This window comes from Panthera pardus, unplaced genomic scaffold (genome assembly GCF_024362965.1).
Source record: "Panthera pardus isolate Hobbes unplaced genomic scaffold, ASM2436296v1 HiC_scaffold_24, whole genome shotgun sequence".
NCBI classification, from domain to species: domain Eukaryota; kingdom Metazoa; phylum Chordata; class Mammalia; order Carnivora; family Felidae; genus Panthera; species Panthera pardus.
Window position 1 is genome coordinate 65277370 of NW_026526810.1, and position 15539 is coordinate 65292908.

At 39.5% G+C, this 15539-nt stretch overlaps 2 gene segments (V, D, J or C); both read left to right on the forward strand.

Moving 5' to 3' along the window:
* The first annotated feature begins 1197 nt into the window (after positions 1–1197).
* LOC128772982 (T cell receptor alpha variable 22-like) lies at positions 1198–2252 on the forward strand. The segment is given in 2 exon segments: positions 1198–1364; positions 1588–2252. Coding segments are annotated over 2 exon segments (378 nt in total).
* A 5983-nt stretch (positions 2253–8235) lies between these two features.
* On the forward strand, positions 8236–14233 carry LOC109255652 (T cell receptor alpha variable 29/delta variable 5-like). The segment is given in 3 exon segments: positions 8236–8375; positions 8550–8962; positions 14090–14233. Coding segments are annotated over 3 exon segments (609 nt in total).
* Positions 14234–15539: the final 1306 nt, after the last annotated feature.

Consider the following 15539-nt stretch of genomic DNA (forward strand, 5'->3'; position numbering starts at 1 on the left):
AGAAGCAGGTGGAGAAAAAAAAAGGGTAAAAGAAAATGGCAGAGGGTTGTTTGAACTGAAAATCATTACATGAGTTTCTCAACAGCAGCTTTGGGGCCAGAATCTGGGGAGAGGGGCTTTCCTGTGCATCGTAGGTATTTAATAGCATGTTTGGCTTCTACTCAATAGATGCTAGTAGCAGCCCCTCCCTTCCCTAGTGTGACAATCAAAAATGTCTCCAGGCATTGCCAAATATCCCCTGGGGAGCAAAAGTCCTGATTAAAAACTAATGATCTATATGTTAACTTGATAAAGTAGAAACTTTCAGAAGATAGATAGATAGATAGATAGATAGGAAGGAAGGAAGGAAGGAAGGAAGGAAGGAAGGAAGGAAGGAAGGATAGATATTTCAGGTATTATTTATACTTGCCTAAAAGTTTTTACTCTATCAATTTAACATATAGACTATTTAATATTCACTTCCTCAGTCTTTTTCATGTATAGATAGTAGATAGATAGATAGTAGATATAGATATCTATAGATATAGATACACACATATATAGATATATATAGATATAGATACATCCTGTATTTTTTATATACAAAAAAAACTGAGGAAGCAAATATTTTTCTGTCTACTATTATGATTCATATATCTTGAACTGTTATCATATCATTTGTCTTTGATAAATTCAACAAATAAGATACAAGGAATGTAAAGAATGGAAATAGGTTATATATTTGTATTATTTACAAATATACTAATAGCATATGTAATGTGTATACAATTTACATATAACAAGTAATTCACAACTGAGAAGTTTCTCAGTCTGATCTTGTCTCAGGTTTTAGCTTCGCCAGTATCTCTTACTTATAACATATAAACTATTTCTCTGTTCCCCCTCTAAGCTAACATCTCCCCATTTTTCACATAAATTATTCTACTCAGAGTTTAAATACTCAGAGTTTAAAGAAAAAAATATTCTTAAATGCTAAAAGACAACTCCTCCATTATCCCCAACACACACATGAGCGCGCGGGCACGCACACACACACACACACACACACACACGCGCGCGCGCGCGCGCGCACACACATGCACCGGCTCATGCAAGCACCCAACAGTGTAGAGGTGGACTAAGCCACAAGTAGGCGGAGCTTCCCACTACAAAGCCGAGTGAAGGTGCTTAGGGGCCGCCACTGCCAGATCTATATCATGAAGCTGATGGGTTACAGCAACAAAGTTAGCCCCAAATTCAAAGTATGATGCATATCAGTATTTAAAGGGACTTGCCATTAAGGTGTGTCCATACTGCTAAGGAGTCAAGAACCATGCAGACACAAATGAGAGTCTTGCTGGGCCTCCTGTGGCTACAGACTTGCTGTGAGTTGAGAACATCCCAAAGGGAACCTGAAGAAATTTCACAACTGAGTGGGGAGATGCAAGGGAGGAAAGGAGAGGTGGAGGAAGAGAGAGAACACAAGTCTCTTGGGCTGTGTCCTCTACTATGAGGATGGAAACTAGAGAAAAATTTCCTGTACTCAGAAACAGCTACGGTCATTTTGCAGTGACCCTCCACTGTGTCTATTTTTCTCTTTCTCAACAGGGGTAAGAGTCCAGATGAATGTGGAGCAGAGTCCTGGGGTCCTGAACCTCCAAGAGGGGAGAAATACCTCTATGATGTGCAATTATTCTAGCGTCATAACCACTGTGCAGTGGTTCCAACAAAATCCTGAAGGACGCCTCGTATCCTTGTCGTACATCACTTCTGGAATGCAGCGAAAAGGAAGACTAATATTCATGCTCAACTTCCAAGAACGTAATAGCCACCTGTATATCACAGACTTGCAGCCTGGGGACTCAGGCACTTATTTCTGCACTGTGGAGGCACAGTGCTCTGCAGACACCTGTGGCCTGTACATGAAGCCATAGCTGGAGACTAACCCAACCCACAGAGCGGGGGGCAGGGGCCCAATATGATCAGAATTGTGTGTCCATTGCCTTGCCTCTCCTGGTTCATGCAGAAAGCATTTCTAAATGAGCTACAACTTGACACTACAGTGCAGGCATGTACGTGGCTCATCCTGAGATCTCCATGGGGCTAGTGTTACTAGGTAAATACTGTAGATTGATCAACTCTCTCATATCTGCTTCTGTCTTTCTGGGCAGAATGAGCAGTCAACTCAACGTGGAGCAGAGCCTCCCTCCTTCATCTCTACAAGCAAGAAAATACCAATCTCACCTATATCTCCTGGGCGTCTTTCTAACTTACATTGGTACATACAGAACCCTGAAAAAAGCTCCATGATCGTTTTTCTAATATACTCAAATGGGGAATAAAAAGAGGAGAAAAAAACCAAAGGGCCACTAGTAGTATGAAGGATGGGCAGAGCTTTCTGCATCTCGGCCCAGAGACTCAGGCACCTGCTTCCATGCTGTGGAGGCACAGAGCTTTCTAGGCACCTAAGGCCTGAATCGAGACATGTGGCCGCAGCCACCAAACCCAGCAACACGGGAGAGATGTTTGTGTGCTTTCCCTCACTTCTAACATGGTGTTGAGAAGTGCACACTTGATCAGTCGAAGTGGATCAAACATTTGATTCCACTTTCAAAAAAACTTGGAAATGCTGATGAATATTCAATCTAGTAACCATCTCTGTCCTAAAATAAACCATTCCTAACACGCTAACCCCTAAACCAGGGAATCAGTAAATTAGCAATCCACTCGTGACTTCTAATCACGAGTATGCTGCATCATCTTGAGCAAGGGAGTCACACTTTTTCTACCTCGGAATCCTCCTGTAGGTGAGGAGAGTATTTTCCATTGCTGTTACTTATATTTTCATACATTCAATCATTCAACAAATATATATTGAATACCTGTGAGATCCTGGATAGGGGGCTTTGAATAAATGAAGAGCTCCTTCCCTTGTTGAATGTACAGTTTAATGGGGAGCTCATTTTTGTTATCATAAAGTCCCTGCAAACTAAAGAGAAGAACTAAATTCGGAGAGAAAAAGAGATTATGAAAACAGTCAGTTAGAGACAGCTTTCTGGAGCATTTGACCTCCCAGCCTGAAACCTTATAGTTTAATAGGAGTTCATCAGGCTGAAGGACAGAAGAGGGTGGAGGAAAAGTGTTCTGGGTCAAGGAAAAGTGAGCACAAGGGCACATGCTTGTGTGTGTGTGTGTGTGTGTGTGTGTGTGTGTGTGTGTGTGTGTGTGAGTGTGTGAAGCAAGGCATATCATGGCAAATTTAAGTCCTAAAATATAATTAGTGATCAAAACAAGTGATAAAACACAGTGCATGGGTGACTCTCATGCTATGAGAGTCTTAAAATGAATAAGATCCTTGAAATTCATTGTCTGTATATTACAATACAGTAAGATGAAGGATATGGGGACCACTTAGCATGCCTACATACTCACAGAGCATGGGCAGGGATAGATAACTGCATTGAGGACCAATAAAAAGAATGGTGAAACTAATTAGTGATAAGAAATATTACTTTTCTAGAGACCTTCATTCCTTTTTAAATGCAGAAAGCATTTCTAAATAAGCTGCACAAGGTATGATAAACATGATACATAAACGTGATACATTTTGACTGTTGAATAAAACCGACAATTGCCTTTAAAAGAGGAAATATGTGAGTGTGTTATCTTAAGAGAAAAGAATTTTCTGGCTCTTGCGGTATACCTGATAGTGGAATTATCTTCCAACTGTAAACTACTATAAAATTGGGAAACATAGGAAAGAATTGTTTTTGAGGAGTGCAGACAGGGAATGCTTTCAGTCCTTGGGAGAAAGCAAGCCTGCCAAGTGATTCCCACATGCAGGCAACATTTCTCTCCTGGGGGTATTTTCTAAACCTCAGCATAAGGACTTGAAGCCCCAGCGGAGAGCAGGAGCCTTGCTCAATGGCAAAAACAGAGATCAGAATCAGGGCTGTTAAATAACTGGCCTTTGAGGAAAACAGGTATTGGAGAGACATGAGCTTCCTATGATAGGACTGTGAAATCTGCATAGGGGGTTATCTGAGCCTACACTTCAGCTGCACATGTGCAGAGAGAGACATTGGCAAGCCTAGCAGAAAATAGCATCTGAGGGTGTAAAATCTCCGAGATTTCCAGAGCTTGTACTGTGCTGGGAAGACATTGGAGCTCTGGCCTTTCCAGAGTGAAGACATCTTGGTAAATACCTTGGACTTTGAACTGAGTCACCAGAAGAAGGACAGAAGTAAGGGCTATGGCCTAGAAAAAAAAAAAAAACTGGAAAAGAAAATCTCTGCCTTACAAAGATTAAAGTAAGCCTCAACAAAATCTAAGTGATCTGCTAGTAATTTAACAGAGTTAACATTTTTCCAAGGGAGGCAAAATAATCCAGAGTTTCTGCTCATTATGACCCACATTGTGTAGCATACAATAAACAAAGTCACTAAAAATGTAATGAAGCAGGAGCAAGGGTTACATAAGGTATAGAAGCAGCCCCAAAGATGATTCACATTTGGAGTTAACGCCAAAGGGTTTCAAAATAAATATGACTAAATTGTCCAACACTGTTTCCTGTTGCTGACTCTGTTGGCCTGACTCTGTTGACCAACCACCACCGTGTATCTGGCAATGGACCCACGGAGATGGTAGCCACACGTGGCTCTAGCTTCTCTAGATTTCTCCATCAGTTTCCCCTTCAAATCACACTTTCATAGATAGACAGGCTTGGTCCTCAGATTGATTGACTGGTTAGGGATTCTTTCTCTCTGACTACCCAACTACCCTTAGACCTTCATTTCCTCAGCTCTCTTCACAACCGTGTAAGATCAAGTTCCTGTAATTTAAGCCCCTATCCCATAGCACTCATGATAACTCTGCTGCACTGACTGTACCGATATTCTAGGAAGATATAAATGAATAGCATTAGAATATTCTTTGTTGGCAACCAACGGAATGGGAAAAGATATTTGCAAATGACACATCGGACAAAGGGCTAGTATCCAAAATCTATAAAGAGCTCATCAAACTCCACACCCGAAAAACAAATAACCCAGTGAAGAAATGGGCAGAAAACATGAATAGACACTTCTCTAAAGAAGACATCCGGATGGCCAACAGGCACATGAAAAGATGTTCAACGTCGCTCCTTATCGGGGAAATACAAATCAAAACCACACTCAGATACCACCTCACGCCAGTCAGAGTGGCCAAAATGAAGAAATCAGGAGACTATAGATGCTGGAGAGGATGTGGAGAAACAGGAACCCTCTTGCACTGTTGGTGGGAATGCAAATTGGTGCAGCCGCTCTGGAAAGCAGTGTGGAGGTTCCTCAGAAAATTAAAAATAGACCTACCCTATGACCCAGCAATAGCACTGCTAGGAATTTATCCAAGGGATACAGGAGTACTGATGCATAGGGGCACCTGTACCCCAATGTTTATAGCGGCACTCTCAACAATAGCCAAATTATGGAAAGAGCCTAAATGTCCATCAACTGATGAATGGATAAAGAAATTGTGGTTTATATACACAATGGAATACTACGTGGCAATGAGAAAAAATGAAATATGGCCTTTTGTAGCAACGTGGATGGAACTGGAGAGTGTGATGCTAAGTGAAATAAGCCATACAGAGAAAGACAGATACCATATGGTTTCACTCTTATGTGGATCCTGAGAAACATAACAGAAACCCATGGGGGAGGGGAAGGAAAGAAAAAAAAAAAAAAAAAAAAAAAGAGGTTAGAGTGGGAGAGAGCCAAAGCATTAGAGACTGTTAAAAACTGAGAACAAACTGAGGGTTGATGGGGGGTGGGAGGGAGGGCAGGGTGGGAGGGAGGGCAGGGTGGGTGATGGGTATTGAGGAGGGCACCTTTTGGGATGAGCACTGGGTGTTGTATGGAAACCAATTTGACAGTAAATTTCATATATTAAAAAATAAAAAAAATAAATAAATAAATAAAAAAAATAAAAAAAATAAAAAGAATATTCTTTGTTTTTAAGAAATGAGTGTCCAGATACCGAATGGAAGAAATAATAATCAGAAACCTAGTGTGTGTGTTCGTTAGAGCCATGATAACAAAATACCACAGACTAGGTGGCTTAAACAAGAAAGATTTACTCTCTCATAGTTCTGGAGCCTAGAAATCCAAGATCAAGGTGTTAATTGGTTTGGTTTCTCCTGAGGCCTTGCCTTCCTACTGTGTACTCACATGAGTTACAAAGTAATTTACAACAGATGTAAGACTGTCAGCTGTCAATAAGCCACGATCATCCACAGTTTGGTAAAAAAAAAAAAAAAAAAAAAATAGCTCCAAAAAATTTAGAAAATGATAAACATGTTCCACCGTTTCTCCCAATCAAACCAATTTCCTGTGTAAGAGACAGACTGTGATCCAATTCCAGTGATTCTGCATGGGGCTTGTGGCTTGTGCTTAAATATGTGCATTGTGGGGCGCCTGGGTGGCGCAGTCGGTTAAGCGTCCGACTTCAGCCAGGTCACGATCTCGCGGTCCGTGAGTTCGAGCCCCGCGTCAGGCTCTGGGCTGATGGCTCGGAGCCTGGAGCCTGTTTCTGATTCTGTGTCTCCCTCTCTCTCTGCCCCTCCCCCGTTCATGCTCTGTCTCTCTCTGTCCCAAAAATAAAATAAAAAACGTTGAAAAAAAAAAAATTTAAAAAAAAATAAAATAAAATAAATATGTGCATTGTGTGTCATATGTTTTTGTTTACCAAAGTAGCGTGTGTGTGTGGTGTGTGTGTGTGTGTGTGTGTGTGTGTGTAAAAGGGGGAGGTGTGTGCATTTCAGTCCAGCAGTTCCCCTGGGCCTAGAAAAGCAGCCTTCTTAGTGTGTCAGATGTGGTTCCTCGTGAACTGTATGTCATTGTCCTTTCTGACATCAGTTTAGAAACTTCCTATTGCAAACACTTAACTCCAACTATAATGAACCAAGTTTCCCCCAGCACTCTGAGCTATAATTTGCCTGTTTTCTTTTGAAATCTGACCTTCCCCTACAAAGTCAATTTGTCAATCTTCCCTAAAATCAAACTAAAGAGCTCTGCCTTTATGAGGTCTTCCCTGACTCCACATTTCTAGCTTTCGCGGTAGAACTAACTGATAACCATTATGTTTTCCTCATTAAGCACCCTTATGTGTCATGTCGTGTTGTAAGGATGTAGTCTTTCAGTTTAGACCACCAGATATTTAAAGTTGAAGATAGTTCCATAGTCATGTTTAAAACCTTAACCAAGCACAGTGTCAGGTACTTCAGAGAAATGAAATAAATGTTGACAAAATATATAAATACAATAGTGAATCTGAAAACATTTCTTCACTAGAAAGTTTGAATTATGAAAGTTTCGACCACATAATATGAAACACGGACAACTTACCAGATTGTCCTGAATTGGATAATTAGTGTAACTTCCCAGCATGTTAGTTTCATTATAATTCAAATAAAAATTTTAAATGTTTCTTCCCATATAAAATATGCATTGGAAATTGTTTTATTTTGTGTTCTGTGTCTTTGCTCAAACTAATTCCAAAAAATTATTTTGAGATTTACCATTGGCAGTAATGACTAGTTGCCCTACTGATTTAGCATTGAAAGCACAATAGATTCTTCTTGCCTCTTCCATTGGATTAAACTGGGAAGACATATACTAGATATAGACCAAGAGTGAAGACAAACAAACATATTGCCTTTTGACATCTCCTGGTGCCTTTCAAGTTTATGGCTTCATTCTGTCTATAAACTTTACAGGATTGTGTAATGCTTTCTCATTTGTGAACACAGAACACACCAAATGATCACATCCAAGTTCTCAGAGAGGAAATCCAGTGCAGAGGGTGATTTAATATAGGGAATAAGTTTTGTTGTGTTAATTTGTGGTTTTAAGGTAAGTGTCCAGAATTTCTATCAGATTTAATTGCCTTGTGGCATTTATTCATTCAGACCAAATATGAACACCTCTGAAAACCATCTTGGAATGCAATTACATTAAAGGCTAAGCTATCAAACTCCTTGTATTCTAAATTTGTAACCATGGTAAAGATAGCACCATACCTTTGTGTTCTCCCCCAAACACCACCAATATCTTATTTTAACTTCTTTATGGGGGAGGGAGTGCAAATTGATTTTAAGGAAACACAGAAATGCATTTTCAGAATTTTTCTACATGTGGGCTAAAGGGGGCAGTGCTTCCTCTCATAAAGATAAAGAGCTAAAAACAGTACTATTCTTATGTGAAATAGAAGCCTCTGTGGAAGGAAATGAAAGAAGTGCAGGAAGTTGAAGTCAGATTTATGGTTGTTTGGGCAGGAGAGAAGACAACCTGGGTCCACAGGATAAATGGGCAAGCTCCTGGGGGTATCACTGTTGATTCTGTGGCTTCAGCCAGACTGTAAGTTCTGGGTGGGAGGTCTGAATGCAGTAGAAAACCTTCAAGAAACACCACAATGCTGGGAGACGAGATCATTGGGAAGTTTTGCTTTATTGTGTTTTGTTTTCTAGCTCATGCTGGTTTTCTGTGGGGACTTTAAGAATATAATTTAAAATTTACTCTCTTCCCAAACAGGGGTGAATAGTCAACAGAATGCTGACCAGCAGCAAGTTAAGCAAACTCCATCCCTGAGTGTGCAAGAACGAGAGATTTCTATTCTGAACTGTGACTACAATAATAATATGTTTGATTACTTCATATGGTACAAAAAATACCCTGCCAAAAGTCTTGAGTTTGTGATATCAATACGTTCCATTGTGGATAAAAAGGAAGATGAAAGATTCACAGTCTACCTCAACGAAAGTGCCAAACACCTGTCTCTGCACATCGCAGCCTCACAGCCTGGAGATTCAGCCTTGTACTTCTGCGCAGCGAATGCACAGTGCTCTACAGGCACCTGCAACCTATACACAAAACTGCAGCTGGGTCCATGCCTCTTTGGGGGCTCATACTTGGAGGCACGTACTTGCTTCCACTTAAACAGAGCAGTAAGAGAGGGTATGCTTTAAAGTAGGTGAGTGGGATGAGCTTTAAGGAAGATCAGATACATAGTAAGTCCCTCAAATGAGTTAAGTATGTTCCTTGGGTTTTAGGGTGTCAAAGAGTTTAATCATTCTCCTTTTTCACTTTCAGAGAGAGGTTGCTGGTTTAACTAAAGCATCAATCTCTGGTGATGCTTTGATCCCGCTAGACCTTGGAATGAGGATACCATTTCCCCTGTAGCTTAGGGGAAAAGATACCCTGGAGATGGGGAAACCAGGATTCTACTGCAAGTTCTCCCAGTGAATGTTTATGTGCCTATACGTACCAGCAATCATGTGCTTCATTTTTGTGTTAAATGAACAAAATAATCCCTAGTTATTTCTTCTGAATCACTGTGCCTTCACATTAAATGCATTTCAGGATGTATATGTTTTAAGTTACATGCATTTATTTGTTTCATCGCTCACAAGATACTTCTAGGCATTGCTTCAGTGAATCACTTACTGTGTATTCTTATCCCCAGGCAGACATGGAACTATTTGACACACTGTCCATCAGTAAAAGGTGCTGCCCTGTGGATCATCATAATAAATACAGGCATGTCACGAACTTACCAGCTGCAAGCATCTTGTTTTGGGTAGCCATCCTGATTCTCTGTTGAGATGGATGTATCGCACTGGAGCCTTCAGGATGCAGTTCAAAGGGTGATGAACCAGGCCAACATCACCCTAGGACCATAAGAAGTTAGAAGATGTAAGAAATATCCCAAACGTTTATTAATTATAAGTCTCCAGTAGGTTGTCAGTTAATCAAAGATACAAGCAGTTTTCAGCTTCAAACTTAAGTGATCTAAATGGCCCAAGTTACCTACCTGGGATTCCCCTTTCCTAACAAATAAGTGGTAATGAAATGAGCATGATGACTAATAAAAAATATCCTGATGTTTTATATTCTAAGTTCCACTGTCAATTTGTATGACCTTGGCAATTTCATTAGTCACTCAGGTTCCTGTGAAACATGGGTTAGAACTAGATGAAATCATTTCCCTACAGCCCAATAAGTGTATGATTCCATTCACCTCAAACATTTACTGACCACTGGTTTTATGCTTTTCACTTACGTGATGAATAGAAGGAAATTAGTTAACCTGAATTTCTATGAAAAATTTTCTTCTTTTTAAAAAAATGTTTAGTGTTCATATATTTTTGGGAGAGAGAGAGAGACAGACAGACAGAGCATGAGCAGGAGAGGGGCAGAGAGAGAGGGAGACACAGAATTTGAAGCAGACTCCAGGCTCTCAGCTGTCAACACAGAGCTTGATGTGGGGCTCGAACTCACAACCTGTGAGATCATGACCTGAGCTGAAGTCAGACGCTTCACTGACTGAGCTACCCAGTCGCCCTGAAAAAGTTTTCTTCTTCGTGTCATGAATTCTCAGTCTCTTAAATGTAGAATTTCATGCTGAAAGAGAAAAAAAAGATGCCAGCTATCAGAATGAAAAAGAGAATTAGGATGAGACATCCATGGTTTTCTTGAGGAAACAAGATACTACTTGTGTAAATAATATATATGTAGAGACTATGTGTCTGTGTATATGTGTGTAATATTTGCAAAGGAGCTTTCTCCTGATTCTTCATCACCATAAAGCTAAAGGCGTTCCTGAAATACCTTTCTAAGAATAAAATCTGTGGCCATCTAACGTGGTCCCTGAGTTAAGAAGCTATTTATTTATATTACACAAGAGACAGTTGCAATAGTCATTCCATTTGGGATAGGTTCAGAGATCCCAGATCTCTGGACCCATGAGACATCTAATCATGGAGTCAACACAAAGTTCACTGGAGAGCCTACCTACTCTACTGTAATGCAATATAGTCTTATCTTCTAGAAGCCACACCATAGGCTTCAATTAAGCACCCACATCTCCTTTGCTATATCTGTAAGCTATTGTTACAATAATGGTGCATAACTCTAAAACTCAGGGGCTGAGGGGCGCCTGGGTGACTCAGTCAGTTGAACGTTCAACTTCTGCTCAGGTCATGATCACACAGTTTGGGAGTTTGAGCCCTGCTTCAGATCCTCTGCCCCCTCTCTGCCCCTCTCCTGCTCATGAGCCGGTCTCAAAAATAAAAAATATTTTTTAAACAATAAAATAAAACTCAGGGGCTTAAAACAATAAATTATTTCACTCATAAATTTGTGAAGTGACAATTTAGATTGGACTCAGATGAGCATTTCTTCTGGGTTTGGCTGAGCTCACTGTTAATGTCTGAAGACAGCTCGCTGTTGGCTGGTCTAGAATGGCCTTCTCTAGGATAACTATCACTATTCAACTCTTCTCCATGTGCCTTATCCTCTGGCAGCCTAGGTCAAGCATACATCAATCACAGGGGAGCAAGACTTGAGACATGAAAGCATCATTTAAACCTCTACTTCCATCACAACTTGCAATGCCAAATTGGCCAAAGCAAGTCTCAGATGCTCATCATATTATATCACTATATATTGTACATATATTGTGTGTATATATACCTGTATGTATATATGTATATTCCACATATGTATATTTCACAACGGCAGGGCATGGCTGGGGAAAAATACATAACATGACATAATATTTTTTTTTTAATTTTTTTTTTTAACGTTTATTTATTTTTGAGACAGAGAGAGACAAAGCATGAATGGGGGAGGGTCAGAGAGAGGGAGACACAGAATTGAAACAGGCTCCGGGCTCTGAGCTGTCAGCACAGGGGCCCAATGCAGGGCTCGAACTCACGGACCGCGAGATCGTGACCTGAGCCGAAGTCGGCGCTCAACCGACTGAGCCACCCAGGCGCCCCAACATGACATAATATTATGTATTATTTTACATAACACATACTATTTATCTATATGTGTATTCTAATAATTATTATATGCTATCTATTATTATGAATTCAATTTTTTATCATTTATTTTTAATAGATTTTCCCCAACTTCTCCCTACTTCTCTTACTGCTCAGCCCCTCACAACCACTTTTTCACTCCTTTCTATGAGTTCAACTTTTTAAAAAAAGATTTCACATATAAGTGATACAATGCAGTCCATCTAAATTTCAAAATATATGGAAATATGGATAAAAGTCTAGTTATTATACATTCCTCTTCTTAACAAAACTATTTCTAACATCCTAAGTCAATAAATCAAATACCTTTTCTTATCTTCAGATATATTTAACATGATTTATAAATTATTCAAATTTAGTTATAAAGTTCCATTACGATGGACAGTTTTCACTCTGAGTGCCATTTATATTTACCCTAGTTCATGTCTATGTATGAGAGAGGCTATAATAAGGCAGTAGATTGATGTATTTTCTACATTCCTAAGATGATATAAGAAGTCATACTAGAAAAGAGAATGCTTTATACAATCTCATCCCTATTATTCTTGTTCAAGCTCTTTATACTACAACGTTCACATTTTATTAATTCCCACACTCATCAGTCTATAGCCTTTTCTTATTTGATACACTTGAGAAGTGACATTAATAAAGAGTTGCTTTCTACCATTGACCTTGTCATGAGTGTGCTAGGTCATCGTGAGCAAATGATCAGCTTTTTAGCATCTTATATCAGGAGTAATTCATTCATACTCAAGTATTCATGAGTAATGCAAGGACAAAAATTTCCAGCTAACGCTGCTCTCAGATTTTATTCATTTGATCAATCAACAATTATTCATTGAGTACCCGCTCAGTTCTACACACATAGAACTTAAAAAGAGCTGTGAGAAAATGCAGAGTATAGTATCTTCTGTCACTCGATTTGTACTCTAAAGTGAATCAAGGACTAATCTTAAGAAAGCAAAGGGTGATCTGAAGGCATATAGCATTCCATCCCCACCCAGCCTTAGTAGTGAGTCAAAGACAGTGTAGAGTCTATGATGTGATGCCCAAGCTAAGACAGGAAGTTTAGTAGGAGTTAATCAGGTTGCAGGACAGAAGAAGTGATGGAAGTGATCTTAAAAGTAGGAACAACACATACAAGGCAATAAAGATCATAGTGAATGTCAGGACTGAAGGCCAAGATTATGTCATGAATAACATTATATATTGTTTTATTTATATTTCTCAAACTAACACTGCAAAGCAGCCATAATCTCAGTTTTACAAATGAGCAATCATAATCTTTGTGGGTTTGCCAAATGTGTTCTCTATTGACTTGAGATTCTTATAATAGTTCATTCATTTGACACCCAACATATGCCTTAGACTTCAACATAGGAGATGCAATCAGAAAAGAAATAGACATTGTGTATGCCTTCAGGAATCATGTAATATTGTGCGGTGTGTTACAAAATAGGGTAATCAAAGCTATCACAGGAGGCAAATAAAATTAAACTACCTAACAGAGGCGTCTAAAGGGAAGGCTACCTGGGAGAGGTGACATCTAAATTAGGACTTATAAAAGCATTCGTCAAAGAGGGAGTCAGGCAGACTATTACAGAAAGAGAAATAGAATGTGCAAAAGTATAAAGACAAAATTAGAGAATTACATTAAAGGAATTCAGAGTGGCTGGAGCATGCAACTCAAAATAGGCAACGGTAAATATAAAACTAAAGCAATAAGCAGAATCCACTTTGTGAAAATAATTATAAGCCATTTTAAGAGGCCTTTACATTATCCTGAAGGCATTAATGAGCACTAAAAGAGATCTGAACAAGCAAATGGTACAGTGAAATGTTACACTATTTGAAATATTATTCTGTTTTCATATATGCATACATATGTTTATATATATAATTGCATACATATTTTTCCCTTGATTTTCCTTTTTCTCTTCATCCTGGAGTAATTCTCTCTCTAACCCAGTAGATTGATAGGCTCTTCCTTACAGCAAGAAAAAGACATATCTTAGATGTAAACTTATTAAAGAAAAGCCGAAATCCATTTTAATCTACATTTCTCAGCTTGGCCACAGGGAAGAATTGCTTTGAAAGTATTCTAGCTAGAGGTATGTAGTTCTGTACGAAGAGTGAAAGAGCTGTGATGTCTCTCTGCTTGGTTGTCCTCCAAAGTTACAGTGTTCTGGAAACAATTGCAAACAGGCCTCACTTGGAACTTAACCGTTGCTGAGGAACCCCCTTCAGAAGCTGACTTGGTCCACTGGATTTGCTGGGGAGCCAAAGGATGGAGACCCTCCTGAAAATGGTTTTGGGCACTCTGTTGTGGCAGTGGGCCTGGGAGTACAGGATTCAGTCCGGGAGAGGCTTATACCAGTGACTGCAGCCTGAGGGCAGGAACTGGGTCATCCTTCTGTCCTGGGAGGGATCGTTTTGAAAACCAGATGCAAGAGGAAGTGTGGGAAATGTTCTGTAACTATGTGGTGATGTTTATGTTTTGAGTAAAGGAGGGGAGAAAATCACCCTTCCTTTTATGAGATTGAGATATCATGTTCTATGTTCTGTTTTCTATGTTCTGATCAGGCATGAGAAGCCATGAGACCTCAATCCTTGATCATCCAAGAAATGCAAGACTCAAAAACTTGCAATTCCTCAAAGACTTTATATTCCTAGGGCTCCAGGGTGGCTCAGGCTGAGTTAGTCAACTCTTTTGATTTTAGCTCAGGTCATGAGATCTCAGGATCTCATGAGCCCCACCTTTGGGCTCTGCATTGACAGGGCTGAGGCTGCTTGAGATTCTCCCTCTTTCTCTGCCCCCGCCCCCCGCTTGTACTCTCTGTCTCTCTCAAAAATAAGTAAGTAAAAAAAAAAAAATGACTTTATATTCTTTAAACTGGTACAGGCAGAAGAGTGGTGAAGGTCCCATCTTCTTGATGATGTTACTGAGAGATGGTGAATCAAAGAGTCATGACAAAACAGGTGTCCCACTGAATGAGAAAAAAAAGCGGCAAAGTTCGCCATACATCATCATGGTGTCCTAGCTTGGTCATGCATATGATATGACTCACAGTCAAGAAGAAAGCAAATAGAAACTAACTTTGGGAGGGCACCTGGGTGGCTCAGTCATTAAGCATGTGGCTTCTGTTCAGGTTATGATCTCACAGTTCATGAGTTCGAGTCCCAATGGGGTGAGCTCGAGCCCCACTTCTGGTGAGCTTGTGCCCTATTTCAGATGCGCCCTGCTCCTCTCTCTCTCTGCCCCTTGCTCACTTGTGTTCTCTTTTTCTCTCAAAAATAAATAAATAAATGAATAAATAAATAAACAAATAATAAAATTTGAAGAAAATAACTCTAGATGGCTCAAGTTATTGAATTTAGCAGACAAATATTATAAAGTGCTAAGCAATTATGTACAAAGAACTAAAAGAATATATATCCCAAAAATCGAATCAAAATGTTCTTAGTAAGTGAACAGAAATAAAATCTCAGCAAAGAAATGCAAACCATAAAAAAGGAAACAAATGAAAATCTTAGAACTTAAGAGTATAAAAACTGAATGTTTCGTGAGATGGTCTCAACAGCAGATTGGAGATGGCAGAAGAAAGAACATGGACAAGAATAAAGAAACTGATATATTCACAAAATTGAATACTACTCAGCAACAAAAATAAATGACCAATTCATTCATTAATGTGTA